The sequence below is a fragment of the Triticum dicoccoides genome, chromosome 5A (genome assembly GCF_002162155.2).
Source record: "Triticum dicoccoides isolate Atlit2015 ecotype Zavitan chromosome 5A, WEW_v2.0, whole genome shotgun sequence".
Lineage (NCBI taxonomy): Eukaryota > Viridiplantae > Streptophyta > Magnoliopsida > Poales > Poaceae > Triticum > Triticum dicoccoides.
The window spans coordinates 310514315-310529229 of record NC_041388.1 but is presented as its reverse complement, the minus strand read 5'-3'; the positions used below and the strand labels follow the sequence as shown (position 1 = coordinate 310529229).

General features: G+C 52.6%; 1 protein-coding gene across 3 annotated transcripts in view; it reads left to right on the top strand.

Moving 5' to 3' along the window:
• The window catches only part of LOC119301169 (BTB/POZ domain-containing protein At5g47800-like), a 7258-nt gene extending 2284 nt beyond the window's left edge, over window positions 1-4974 (top strand). For 2 of the 3 annotated variants that reach the window (XM_037578080.1, XM_037578081.1), the window contains 5 exons: window positions 1218-1324; window positions 1452-1521; window positions 2893-3294; window positions 3382-4152; window positions 4237-4974. In XM_037578080.1, coding sequence (XP_037433977.1) covers window positions 1266-1324; window positions 1452-1521; window positions 2893-3294; window positions 3382-4152; window positions 4237-4659 — 1725 coding nt within the window. In that variant the 5' untranslated portion in view covers window positions 1218-1265 and the 3' untranslated portion in view covers window positions 4660-4974. Of the gene's footprint in view, window positions 1-743; window positions 852-1217; window positions 1325-1451; window positions 1522-2892; window positions 3295-3381; window positions 4153-4236 lie in introns of those variants that run through there. The other variant, XM_037578082.1, reaches the window with a different exon arrangement.
• The last annotated feature ends 9941 nt before the right edge of the window (window positions 4975-14915 follow it).

The window sequence follows — 14915 nt, the reverse complement described above, 5'->3', positions numbered from 1 at the left end:
GGTACAAGCTGGAGTTTGGTGCAGCAGCATCAGCCTCAAGGGACATTGAGTTGCATGGAGGCCCCATATGTCTTCCTTAATGCCTTGATGCTTGGCACTCAAGCAAATGCTAGGTACACACACACACATCACACATTCGTAAACCAAACACACAGGGATCCCAAACTCCGACAGATATTCTTCTCTTGGGTGTTCATTTCCCTCTCATGAAAAGCTTGTATTAAACTATATGTTATTTCACCCTCAACCAGTATCTAGGTTAGCCCCCTCCCATCTCTCTAGCTCCTTTCAGGAAAATCTCAATTACCTTATCTTGGATTTTTCGCTTCCTTAAAAAGCTGCCTCCCACAATGTACCTATGTCACCAATGTGGCCTGCACCATGTCTTTGTAATGGAGGATGAGTGTGCACACAAGTCACATCAACACACCCTCAGCAGAGAGGGTGAGGTGAGCCTACTCAAACCACAGAACCCCTAAAATGCCACCATGTTTGTAGGTGTGACTAGCTGTGAAGTCATGCTTGCATAAACCCCAAGGAAATGCATACAAAAAAAATCACATCAACTATACCTTTTTATTTTCTCAAAGATACTCTTAAGGTGAAAGGCTGTGGAGAGCTTGGAAGGATGGGGCCAGGCTGCTATCAAGAAAGAACACGCACACACACACATAGTGGAATGTGTGGTCCTGAAAGCTCCTCTCCCTTAGAGCATATATATACTAGCTGGGCCTGATTGTGCCTTTTCTGTAAAGGAGAACAAGAGCCACATTTTTCCATGAGCTTGAGGTTCAGCTTTTTTTAGATGGCAGATCTTTAAGGTTTTCTGGGCTTCTCTTTGGTTCATCAAGGTTTACATCCACTTTAGCCCAATCAGCATTTTATTGGTTTTACTTCTTCTACACATGTTTATTTTTCCATTGACTTCCATCTGTTGCTTGTTTACTTTGGAAGAACTTATTTGTTGTTGAGTTGTATACAAGGTTATGAAAACGAGTTGTAACAGTGGACAGTGGTTATCTGAATCACTGTATCCTGATTAATTATCTGTTTTGTTTTGGGTTGTCATAGGTTGTAACATAATGAATTTTTGTTTCCAGAAAACTTATGTCGATTTTAGACATCTTCTGTGCTAATTATATCTCAATCGATATTCTTACAATCAAATAACTGAAGAATCACCAAACTTACTCCCTTTGCTCCGTATTTTCTTGAAGCAATCAAAAGCAGAGCAGCTGTAGCAGGACATCAAGAAGTTCTAGACAATGAAGTACATGAAGCTTGGGTCAAAGCCTGACACATTCTACACCGAACAAGCCGTCAGGTAAATGTGCAAATTTTCATCCTTGCAGTCAATAGTATATCTACAGTGTCACATGTTAAGAGAGGGGTTAGCCAATGCAACATTACAGTGTCAATAATTAATACAGGGTTTACTTATGGCTTGGCAGGTCAGTAGTGTCAGACATACCTGCTGATCTTATCATACATGTCAACAATACAAAGTATCAACTGCACAAGGTATGTTTCCTCATAGATATACCTGCTGATCTTTTTCAATTTTCAGGCAAATATGTACTTGTCATAAGAATTATGGCCCCACAAGTAGTTTATATGAATATTAAATCACCTAAAATACCTTAAGTTGTCACCAAATCCTTCACGAGGAACTTCTTCACTGAAAAGATTTTATTCCACATCAAAGCCCTAAAGTTGATAAAAAAGAGGTGTACTTGATCATCGACTCTTGTCGTACACACACGTATAAAGCCTTACAGATCCTATGGCCACATTACCTTAGCGATTACTCTGAATTATTATAGCATGAAACTTCCTCATCTAGTTTCATCTTCTTCAGATAGTTTATGGGCTCACATGTTCTCCTTTAGCATTTTATTTCCTCAAGATATGTCACCTGTGGCCTAACGATGGTACGAACTAAGGCGCCTTTACTAGGCCGTTCGCCGCTCGCAATGATTAGCAGGCATCGATCAAAGCCTAATCATGACTTCAAACCGACTCTATATTTGTTTAATCATTCTTTCCAAATGACAAACCTACATCGGGTTGGGTTCATAGGACCGAGGACTCACTTTACCAGGATTGTCAAGGTTGAAGCATAAATAATGTGTGCCGCTCCCTTTCCAGATCCACGCTTGAAAAGCTCCTCATAAATAACATCTAAACCGAGTAAGGTGTTAAGCAAGTAGGGAGAATAGGGTGAATTTCTCTTTAGTCCTCTGTTCTGAATGTCACTAGTTAGTGACTTAGGGCCTTAGTGATGCATGTGCACTGCTCTGCTGAAGCTCTTACTTCAGATCTGTTAACAAATTTTGGTTTTGGCTAAGATCCTGGGACTAGTTTAAGTCACACTATCAGTTAGGTTCAGATTCAGTCAAGTGTATTGTGCTGCATGAAACACAAAAGACAACGGGGATTAACTAGGAGTAGAACTTCAGCAGTGACTCTAACTTGCCAGGAAAGTGCAACATTACTTGTCTCGTTTTTTTTTAAACATAAATTTCACTCGGATACTATTTTGCAAGGATGTAATCTACCTTTTGCATTTGAATTTTGGGGTAATTTGTAATAGAGTGGGTCTGAATTGTTGCCTCAGTGTTATTTTCAGTTTCTCCATAGTGAAAAGGAAAATTCATGGACAACGTGATGCCTCTTGGTTAACAGCTTACAAGCATTTTTTTTCTCAGATTTTCAGGATTAATATCACAGTTACACACCCCCAAAAAAAGAGTGGGAGAAGAAAGAAAATGCTAATCCTGAGTCTTGACTCTTGACACGAGTACAAGTTGTAGTTGTAGGGCAACTAGCAATTTTGATCGTTTCCCATTTCCAATGTCCAGCCTCTTGATTTCAGGTGTTTTTACCCTGTAGTTCCCCCTGCTGCTCAAGTGCGGCCTCCTGCAGCGCCTCTGCTCCGACACGGAGGCCGACGAGCAGCTACCGGTGCCGGTGGCGCTCCACGACATACCGGGCGGCGAGGAGGCCTTCGAGATCTGCGCCAAGTTCTGCTACGGCATCGCCATCAGCATCAGCGCCAGCAACTTCGTACCGGCGACGCTGGCGGCGCGGTTCCTCCGGATGACGGAGCACGTCGCCAAGGGCAACCTCGTCTCCAAGCTCGACACCTTCTTCGAGTCCTGCGTCCTCCACGGCTGGAGGGACTCCATTGCCGCGCTGCAGGCGGCGTGGCGGATCTCCGGCTGGTCCGAGAGCCGCATCGTCCAGCCATGCGTCGACTCCATTGTCGAGAAGATCCTCCTCCCGCCCTCCCAGGTCTGTTGGCAGGCCGCTGTCGATTTGGGAACGGCGGTTCATTTGGCGCCAAGATTTCTTTTGAATAGTTTGTTTTTCTGTGTGCAGGTCGCGTGGTCGTACACGTACACGAGGCCGGGCTACGCCAAGAGGCCCCACCAGTCGGTGCCCAAGGACTGGTGGACGGAGGACATCTCCGAGCTGGACATCGAGGTGTTCCGCTCGGTCGTCTCCACCGTGCGCGCCACGCGCATGCTCCCGTCGCCGCTCATCGGCGAGGCCCTGCACGTCTACGCCTGCAAGCACCTCCCGGACCCGCTCTACACCGGCGGAACCGCCAACGGGCACGCGTCTCAGAGTCAGAGCTCCTCCTTCACGGCGGCGGCCGCGGCGGCTGAGGAGGCGCTCGCCAAGCAGAGGCGCGTGCTGGAGACCGTCGTCACCATGATCCCCGGCGACGCGGGGTCGGTCACGGGACGGTTCCTCCTCCGGCTGCTGCGTGTGGCGAACTACGTCGGCGCGTCGTCGTCGACGCGCGCGCAGCTGATCCGGCAGGCCGGGTCCCAGCTCGACGAGGCCAAGGCGGTGGACCTGCTCATCCCGCTGCCGTCGGAACCGCAGGCGTACGACGTCGGCGCGGCGGAGGCCGTGCTGGAGCACTTCTTGGCGCAGTTCCAGCGGCCGGCGGCTCCCGACGAGCGCCGGAGGATGAGCGTCGCCATGGAGAAGGTGGTCAGAATCTTCGACGAATACCTTAAGACGATCGCCCTCGACAGTGAGTTTCCCATCGGCAAGTTCATCGACCTGGCCGAGTGTCTGCCCGGCATCGCCCGGAGCGACCACGACGGCCTCTACCGCGCCGTCGACACCTACCTCAAGGTCACAAACTGAAAAAATGTGTCAAGTTTTATGCGATGATCCCTGCCACCTAATCGAATTTGGTTCATCGATCCATGCGTGCAGGAACACCCGGACCTGAGCAAGGCGGACAGGAAGCGGCTGTGCCGGTTGATCGACTGCCGGAAGCTATCGCCGGACGTGCGGGCTCAGGCGGTATCCAATGATCGGATGCCGTTGCGGACCATCGTGCAGCTTCTATTCGTTGAGCAGGAGAGAACAACCGGCGCGGGCGGCAGCCATAGCGTCGCGCCACCGGACCGGGCCTCAGTCGATGCCGTCTCCAGGCTCACGGCAACAGGCAGAGAGGACGAAGCGGCGGCCATGGACCACAGGTCGGATGTGCACCGGCCGCGGCGGGGCGGCCATGAAGAGCGCGCCCAGGGCGAGGCGGCTGCAATGACCAGGTCGCTATCGGCGTCGACGAAGACGGCGGCGAGGAAGGGCAGGACGGCGGAAGAGAGGGGGAGCAGGCTGAGGAACAAGTGAAGCGTAGTAACTTGCAAGGAGCTTAGAATTGATGGCCATGGATGAACTCCCGAGGAGCGTGCATGGCCAACTTCTTGCTTCCGATCCCTTCCCAATTTGTTGGCATGCATACCTGTGGTTCTTGATCATTTTTCTTACTCGTATTGGTTTCAGTGCATCCCATTTTTTGGTGGGAGATGTGGGGTGGGCGTCATGGTTGAGAGAGGGGTACATTTTTGTAATTAAATTAATGGATGGAGGAATAATAATCAAGTGGCTATAATCATATACAATCTAGGGGTAGCTCACTAATCAAAGCTGTCCTTCATTCTTCAACTGCATTTAGTTATGAGATGTTCAATTGATCTGACCATGCAACAAACTGAATGTATTGACCAGCAAATAGCATCGGGTTCTTTTGCTTTCTTGGATGCCCCCGAGACCTCCTCTGCACGATGGCCGTTCAGGACGCCTCTGTGACCGTCGGCCCCTGCCATCCATCCAGTCCCTGGTCAAGAACGTGAAGAAGTTTGGGACGAAGACGAACGGGAAGAAGGCAGACCAAGGGCCTGTTCGGAGTCTCGCCACTCCGCACGACTCCGTTTCCGGAACGGCCTGAGCTTCAGTTGAAAATACAGAGTGGAGAAATAGATGCTCCGCGAGTAGGCGCTGCGCGGGCAGCCTCCTGTGTGTGTGGATGCAGCGCATGTGTTGCCTGTCGCTGCTGCTCCGGGACGCGTGCAAGATACTACTGCGGGTTTTGTAATGGCTTCTTCAGTTTGCGCTCCGGTCGCCATGGTTCCTCTTGGTCCAGCTGCATGTCACACGACTTTTGCTACTGCACCCGTCGCGACTGTTCCGATGGGACCGGTGGCACGTCCCTCTTCACCAACCTCGGGGGCTGCCGCGTCCCCGCCAATTTCACAGACAACTACAGCTCAACCCACGGCTTCGGAGGGTACCTTGTCTGGAGGGCTGGCTTCGCCTCTTCGACGTAGTAGCCGTCATGCCGTCTACGCTGATGGTTCGTCTCCAACTGATGAGCATTCTCTGTCGAAGGCAATGCGCCGTCAGGCCCCGAGGAATTTGGACTACTCACCAAGTCTGTCTTTCGTAAAATCTTTTCTTTTCTTTTCAGATACTCGCATTTCTACTGGCTTGAAGAACGTCGGTGTCTCTATTGGAAAGAATAATTCTGAAATTAATTTGTCGGTTCGGGTATTTAAACATATGGAGATTGACCGATTAAAGGTTTCTCCAAGGCGTATTAGCACCCCACCAGACACCGAAACCGAGGACGATGATGAAACGCATGCCACATATGATGGTCCGCTTATCTCCTACTTGGTTGATGAGGTTACCGAGGTTGGATTGGATGACGCAAGACCTGAGTCCATGTTTTGTGACTTCACAACGACTTCGCATAAATCTAAATCACTTCCGTCGAAAAAGAAACAAAAAACGCCCAAGAAGGCGAAGATTTCCACACCGATTCGGGTTTCCACATGAGAGGCATGTTTTGAAATAGCAAAGGTCTTTCAGACTTGGCTAAGCATAAACACGTCGGTGATTGTGTGCGTGAACACGGTTTGGACTTTGTGGCAATTTCTGAGGCTGGTAAAGGTGACTTTCGCCCGCATGTCCTCGACCACCTATCCGGTGGTTTCGACTATTCGTGGCATAGTTTACCAGCTCGTGGAAGGTCTTGAGAAATCCTTCTTGGGATTCAGACCGCAACCATGGATTTATTGGCTTTTTCCTTAGGTGAATTTCATATCAAATTTCACCTACGAAACAGAGCGGATAATTTTACATGGAGCCTGGTCGCAGTCTATGGGGCTGCCCAAGATGAGCATATATCCGCTTTCCTTCGGGAATTGGTGAACCTGGCTAAGGATAACCGGTACCCAATGCTTATTGGAGGAGACTTCAATATCCTTAGGTAACAGGAAGAGAAAAATAATGATCGCTTCGATATTCACTGGCCGTTCCTATTCAATGCAGTGATTGACAGTTCAGATCTTTGGGAGGTTAGTATGTCGGGACGACAAAATTCACTTGGGCTAATAACCGTTATGTGCCGACATACGAGAAGCTCGATAGGGTACTCATGGATACCGAATAGGAGCTAAAATTTCCTCTGGTAACCGTTCGAGCCCTAGAGCGTATCAAGGCACTATCAGATCATGCGCCAATCATTCTTGACTCTAACTCTATGAACACATCGGCATGTCGCCCTTTCAAGTTTGAATTGGGATGGTTGCATCGGCAAGGTTTTGTAGACATGGTCAAGAACATTTGGGAGAAGCCCGCTGTTGGTCGTACACTCATTCAGAGATGGAACTTTAAAATAAGGGCATGAGGCGACACCTCTCTGGATGGGCTAAACACACCAATGGGATGTATAAAAAAGAAAAACAACGCCTCTCTACCATTATTGATGACCTCGATAAAATTGCAGAGATGCGCATCTTATCTCAACAAGAGATTGATTTGAAAAATCAATCCAATGAGAAGGTTGGACGTCTTTTGCGAGAAGAGGAAATCAAATATTACCAAAGATCCAAAGTTGATTTCATATTGATGGGAGATAATAATACAAGATACTTCCAATTGGTCGCCAATGGTCGACATAGGAAGAAACGTACTTATAGTCTCCAACAAGATGAAGGGCGGATTGAAGGTCATGAGGAGCTCAAAAAGTATATCACCAGCTACTACAAATCTCTGTTCGGGCCGCCGGATGAAGGGAATTTCACCCATGACGAGAACCGAACAGATGATATTCCTCAAGTCACGGCAGAAGAGAATGACTTCCTCACGACACTTTTCTGAGAGCACCGAAGTTCCAAATGGAACATAACAAAGCTCCAAGACCAGATGGCATCCCTGCATAATTCTATCAAAATTACTGGTATATCATCAAGTCTGACCTTTTGGAGTTGTTCAATTGTCTTCATGCTGACCAACTTGACCTATTCAGGCTGAATTTTGGCGAGATTGTTTTGTTGCCGAAGATTAAGGAGGCTGAACGGATCCAACAATATAGACCCATATGCCTACTTAATGTCAGCTTCAAGATTTTCACCAAAGTAGCTACGAACAGGTTAAACTCGATAGTTGACCATGTTGTTCGGCCATCTCAAACGGCGTTCATGCAAGGAAGGGATATACTTGATGGCGTAGTAATCCTGCATGAGACCGTTCACAAGATGCGCCGAAAAAACATGAGTGGAGTAGTATCCAAAATTGACTTTGAAAAAGCCTATGATAAGGTTAAATGGTCTTTCCTCCAACAGGCCTTAAGGATGAAAGGTTTCTCTGATAAATGGCGTCAATGGATCCACAATTTTGTAACTGAAGGTAGCGTGGCCATCAAAATCAATGATGATGATAGGCCATTACTTTCAGACCAAAAAAGGACTACGACAGGGTGACTCCATGTCCTCAATGTTAGTTAACCTTGTTGCTGACATGTTGGTCATTCTGATTGAGTGTGTCAAGCAGGACAGACATATTGCAGGAGTAGTGCCACACCTTGTGGATGGTGGCCTCTCTATTCTACAATATGCCCATGACACAGTTCTTTTTATGGAACATAACCTGGACAAGGCTCGAAACCTACAACTCTTGCTTTCAGCGTTTGAGCAAATGTCGGGTCTTAAAATTAACTTCCATAAAAAGCGAACTTTTCTGCTTTGGAGAAGCCGTTAAGGCGGCGGTCGATTATGCTGACTGTTGGGGGTGTCGGGCGACATATGCCAAAGGATGGATTATCATGGTGGGGGATAGTAAGACGTCGCCGGTGCCAGGAAACGGGATGAGGCATAGACACGTATGTCGGCGAACTTTACCCAGGTTCGGGGCTCTCCTAGGAGATAACACCCCTAGTCTTGCTCTGCAGGGTCTCCGCATGATCACTCAAGCAACAATGGTGGCTACAAGCTCGCTCCTTGAGCTGTTTCTCCAGAGGGGGAAAAGGAACAAGGCTGGCCCTAGCTTCCTCTCTCTATGGGTGTGTGTGTGATGACTAAAATATGAACCCTTTGCATGGGTGCCCTGGGGGGGTTTATATAGGCCTACCCCCCAGGGGTACAACGGTAATCTGGCCGGGTGTAGGACCCGGCTATCAGTGTCTATGGTCGCCGGCTTCTCCGCCGGCCGCTGGGGCCCGCCGCCTGGTGGATCCCGTCAGCTATCTTGTACTTCGCCTACAAGCAGCGCCCGCCGCTTGCGGGTCCTGCCGGCAGCTTAACACTGTGGCAATGCCACTGATGATGTGTGCTTTGTCGGGGAAGGCGTGGCTACAGTGTCGCCTCCTGGCGGGCATTCACTATAGCCATTCCCCATCTCTACTGGTTAATGACGCACAGATTCTGAGGGAGGGGGAGGGCCGCCTGCTGGGAGTCGGCCTCCCCTTGCGCCGGCTGGTCGAAGCTGGCCGCCTTCCAGTTTCGTACGGTCGGGTAGGGCCCGCCGCCAGCGGGCCGTACCGACAGCCCGTAGTGGGGGCATGGCCCTCTCTGCTATGGGTGATGTCATGGGCCACGTGGCAACAGTGCCACGCCGGACGGGGATGTCTGTCCGGTATGTGGCACTGTGGCCACGCTCCGCCCTGGATTCGGGGGTGGCAGACGATACTACAGCCACACCCGTCTCGTCACCTTAATGCGGTGCAAACTTCGAGGGCATGAGGGGCCGTCTGCTAGGAGCCGGCCTTTTTGGAGGCCGTATGCCAGGAGTCGGCCCATCTCATGGCCTTCTTCTGAAGAGCGTCGCCCTCTGGTGGTCGGCCGACTCTACCAGCCGGCCCAGAGAAGGCGGTAATTCGTCCTTGGGGTTTGAGGGGCGCAGCCGGCCCCGATGTCTTAAATCGCCATGGGGAGCAGATGAGGCTACCCGTGATCGTTTACTCCGAGAGTAGTCCCCAAAGCTGGTGGGGCATCACAGCTGCGAAAGCGAGAAGCCTCAGCAGCTTCCTACTCTGAGTGGTCTGGTGATCTTGTTTCGTCCGCCCCTTGAAGTGCCGATTGGTACAAACCGGCCGCAACCTGGCGGACCGCCTGATGATTTTGAAACGTCGCGGCGGGAGCCGGGTGGCGCGCCAGCCAGGCAGCAGCCTGGCCACCTGCTGGCTGCGCACCATGTGGCACCAGCCAGCTGGGCCGGCCTGCCAGCCCACGCGCGTGACGGGACATCGCCATAGGCTGGGGCCCGCCACTCCCGTGCCTCGGCGTGCGCGCGGATCCGGTGCGACCGAGGTGAACGGTTGGAATCCCGCCGCGCAGTAACTACACGTCGTTACTGCGCGGTTAAAGCGGGATTGTGGGGGCGTGGGCGTAGTTAATCCCACGACCCCCGCGTTCTTGCCCCTTCGGCTTCTCCGCCTGGGGCTATAAGTAGAGGAAGGTGAGGGGTGGCAGACGCATGCGCGCCCCCACTCTCCCATCTTCCTTCTTCCTCTTGCTGCTGCTTTCACGCTCCCGTCGCCTTGCCTAAGTGCCGCCACAGCTCCTAGTCGTCGAGCGCATCTCGCCCGTAGAGCCGCCGCACCACCGCGGGTCCGCTCGCTCGCCCAAGTTCTTTGCCTCCATCGATTCCGAGCCTCATGGCGCGGGCCAGGGCTTGGGATGGCTCCAACATGCATGAAGATCACATCGCCTTCCTCCGCCAAACGCGACGGCTGCCCGGCGAGAACTATGTCCGGGCACGCACGCCGCCCGAGGAGGAGATCTTGCTGGCACCGCAGGAAGGGAAGCGGGTTGTCTTTCGCTCGCACTTCATCCGCGGCCTTGGCCTGCCGGTGAGTGACTTCCTCCGAGCCTTCCTCCACTTCTAGCGCCTTCAGCCGCACCACCTGACGCCCAATATGGTGGTGTTGTTGTCGGCCTTCGTCACCCGCTGCGAGGGTTATCTCGGCATTCCCCCCACCCTCGAGTTGTGGGGCGGATTCTTCTACACCAAGCTCGGCACCGCCGCCAAGAATGAGGCGGCTCGGTGCGGCACCTTTGTCGCAGTGCGTCGCCCGGGCACCAGGAACTGCTTCCCGGCCATCAGCCTGACACAGTCGGTCAAGCTTTGGCAGCGGTCGTACTTCTACGTGAAGAACGTCCACCCGGAGCACGACTTCGTCAACCTGCCGGCGTACAAGGCCGGCCCGCCAGCCGAACCCCGCACCAACTGGACCTTCAAGCCAAAGGTACTGTCGGCCGCCTCCCTTCCCGCCATCGCCTGGCTCCGAGAGATGACAGAGTCGGAAGGCCTGAAGGCCTCGGACCTGCTAACCGCCTTCATGGTGCGCCGGGTGCTCCCCCTCCAAACCCGGCCTCACTTGATCAGCCGGATGAGCGGGCACCGAGACCCGAGCTAGATGTGCACCAGGGAGATGCCGGAGGTGGAGGCGGCCCGCCTGGTAAACTTTATTTCGAACTGCAAGCACTCGGAGGAAGAGTGGCAGTTCGGCAAGCGGCCGTACTCCCGCGTAGACCCTCCTCCTGCGGTAAGCCCTCAATTCTTTTTCTTCTCATGTGCTGAGTTTTGCTTTTTGTCGCCTGATCAATCAATCACTTGTGCAGATCATCACGTCCCAGTCGGCAGTCGACACCTTCGAGGAGGGCCAAGAATACCAGCCGGACCGGACGGTGAGCGATGCAGACGACCCTGATTTGGGGGCGGCTGCCTTGGAGGAAGACGACGCCACAGGCGGTGGCAGCGGAGCAGGCGGCTCCGGAGGAGGCGGCGTTGAGGCGTGGCCGGACGATGATGAGGGTGAAGATGAGCCACGCCGCCCCCACGGAGCCGACAAGGCGGGCGGGAGCTCATCAGCCACGGCTGCTGTGCCAGGCGGCGCACAGAAGCGCCGAGCCGCCAAGCCGCTGTTTGACAGCCGGCCAAAGAAACCGAGGAACCCGGCCACCGCGACTAGGCGTCATGAGGCCGCCGCGAAGGGACCCAATTCCAAAGGGCCCCAAAGCAGCCCCCAATAGTATCTGCGTAAGTACTTTGACTCCCCTCGCATTTTTTCCTTTGCCTTTCTTGCAATGATTCTTTCTGAATTTCTTCTTGTCTTTTTTTATCAGCGCCCCGCTCTCTCTTGAGCGGTCGGCCTCTGCTTCCGTCATCGGGGGGATGGAGAGCTTTTTCAACACCCGCCGCCTAGACCCGCGCGCCGAGCTCCAAGCGGCAACAGAGAGGAACGTGCAGGAGGAGCGGGAAGAAGTCGAGCGGCAGAAGGCGGCAGCGGCCAAGGCGGCGCAGGAAGAGGCCGACGCAGCTGCCAAGGCCCAAGCCGATGCCGCGGCCAAGGAACGAGCGGACGCGGTCGCCAAAGCGTGGGCAAAGAAGGACACGTCCGTCCAGGCACCGCAACTAATCATCCCCTTGCACGCTGCCTCGCCAGCGCTAGGGGCTGAGGTGCTGACTAGAGGAGCCGGCGATGACCAGCCGGTCGTGGGAGGCGGAGGAGGCGACACTGTCATCTTGGGGGCGGAGGAGCCACTGCAAGCGCCGACTGCTGATGCCCCCAGTAGTCGGCCAGAGGAGCCGCCGGTGCCACCAGCTGGCAACGAGTTGGTGGTGGGCTCTGCCCCGGTGGTCCGCACTCAGGGGCGTCATCGCCCGGAGAAAGCGGTGTCGGCGCCAAGGCCGCTAGAAGTTGGGGCCGCGAGCTCTTCGGCCCCCGACGCCGAAGCCAGCAATGCCGCTCTGCTGGAATGGACTCTCAGAGGTGGAACAAATGTGTTGAACCGTGCCGCCATCGACGTCCAGGCCCATCTTCAGGCCTAAAGCTCCGCCCTCCAACAATACACCAAGGAGTTCCTAGCGACATGGGCCGCCATCCGGGTATGTCTCTTGAGCCTTGTATTTTTCCTGAAATCTTCCGGCGGGGCGCGCCAGCGCACCCACTGGGTGTAGCCCCCGAGTTCCGGGCCGACTGCTGAGCAGGCGCCTCAGAACTTAAGGTAAGTTCCAAGTGCTAACGTCTTCTTCTTTCTTCTCTTGTCTTGGTTGCAGGATTATCACAACATTCGTGCGGCTGCCTTCAACTCTCACGCCCAGGAGCTGGCCAAGCGGTCTGCTGAACTGACCGAGAGCCGGCATGAGTACGTCTTCCTTATTCATGCGGGGGCGCGCCAGCGCACCTGCGGGGTGTAGCCCCCAAGATTCGGGCCGACTGTTGAGCAGTCGGGCTGGATCTTTCAGCGACTACTCTTTTTTCTTTTGCTATCTTGCTGACTGTCTTTTCTTTTTTTTCTTCCGCAGGAGCCAATGCCGACTTGCAGCAGCGGCTGGGCGAAGCGCAAACCGCGCTGCGCACCAAGGAGGAGGAGCGCGACCGTATGGAGCAGGAGCGCAACCGCCTGGCCAAGAAATTGGCTGACCAGGCCGACCAGCACCAGGTGGAGCTGCAGAAGCTCCAGGACGCGGAGAAGGCACTCGAGGCTGAGTTCGAGACCCAGTGCTCGAGTTGGGTCAATAAGGAGAAGGCTCTGGCCGACGGCTACGGCCAGATTGAGGACATTCTTGATGGTAAGCCATTCTTCCCTTTTTCGTCTGTCGACTTCTCGTTCAAGCCAGAACTCCGACTTCATGCTTCTTTTTTCTTCTTGCGCAGAGTATTTTACTGGTCACGCCCGAAGGAAATATGCCCTAGAGGCAATAATGAAGTTATTATTTATTTCCTTATATCATGATAAATGTTTATTATTCATGCTAGAATTGTATTAAGCGGAAACATAATACACGTGTGAATACATAGACAAACAGAGTGTCACTAGTATGCCTCTACTTGACTAGCTCATTGATCAAAGATGGTTATGTTTCCTAACCATAGACATGAGTTGTCATTTGATTAATGGGATCACATCATTAGGAGAATGATGTTATTGACTTGACCCATTCCGTTAGCATAGCACTTGATCGTTTAGTTTGTTGCTATTGCTTTCTTCATGACTTATACATGTTCCTATGACTATGAGATTATGCAACTCCCGTTTACCGGAGGAACACTTTGTGTGCCACCAAACGTCACAACGTAACTGGGTGATTATAAAGGTGCTCTACAGGTGTCTCCGAAGGTACTTGTTGGGTTGGCGTATTTCGAGATTAGGATTTGTCACTCCGATTGTCGGAGAGGTATCTCTGGGCCCTCTCGGTAATGCACATCACATAAGCCTTGCAAGCATTGCAACTAATAAGTTAGCTGTGGGATGATGTATTACGGAACGAGTAAAGAGACTTGCCGGTAACGAGATTGAACTAGGTATTGAGATACCGATGATCAAATCTCAGGCAAGTAACATACCGATGATAAAGGGAATAACGTATGTTGTTATGTGGTCTGACCGATAAAAGATCTTCGTAGAATATGTAGGAGCCAATATGAGCATCCAGGTTCCGCTATTGGTTATTGACCGGAGACGTGTCTTGGTCATGTCTACATTGTTCTCGAACCCGTAGGATCCGCACGCTTAATGTTACGATGACAATTTCATTATGAGTTTATATATTTTGATGTACCGAAGGTTGTTCGGAGTCCCGGATATGATCACGGACAAGATGAGGAGTCTCGAAATGGTCGAGACATAAAGATCGATATATTGGACGGCTATATTCGGACACCGGAAGTGTTTTGGGTGATTTCGGAGAAAACCGGAGTGCCGGAAGGGTTACCGGAACCCCCCGGGGAAGTATTGGGCCTTAGTGGGCCTGAGGGGAGAGAGAGGGCAGCATCCCAGGAGGTGGCGCGCCCCCTCCTATGGGGAGTCCGAATTGGACTAGGGGAGGGGGCACGGCCCCTCTTTCCCTCTCCCTCTCCCTCTCTTTCCTTCCCCCTTCTCTCTTCCTAGTTGGACTAGGAAAGGGAAGTCCTACTCCTACTAGGAGGAGGACTCCCCCCTCCTTGGCGCGCCCCAAGGGCCGGCCGGCCTCTCCCCCTTGCTCCTTTATATACAGGGCAGGGGCACCTCTAGACACACAAGTTGATCTTCGTGATCGTTCTCTTAGCCGTGTGCGGTGCCCCCCTCCACCATAATCCTCGATAATATTGTAGCGGTGCTTAGGCGAAGCCCTGCGACGGTAGAACATCAAGATCGTCACCACGCTGTCGTGCTGACGGAACTCTTCCCCAACACTTTGCTGGATCGGAGTCCGGGGATCGTCATCGAGCTGAACGTGTGCTAGAACTCGGAGGTGTCGTAGTTTCGGTGCTTGATCGGTCGGGCCGTGAAGACGTACGACTACATCAACCGCGTGGTGCTAACGCTTCCGCTTCCGGT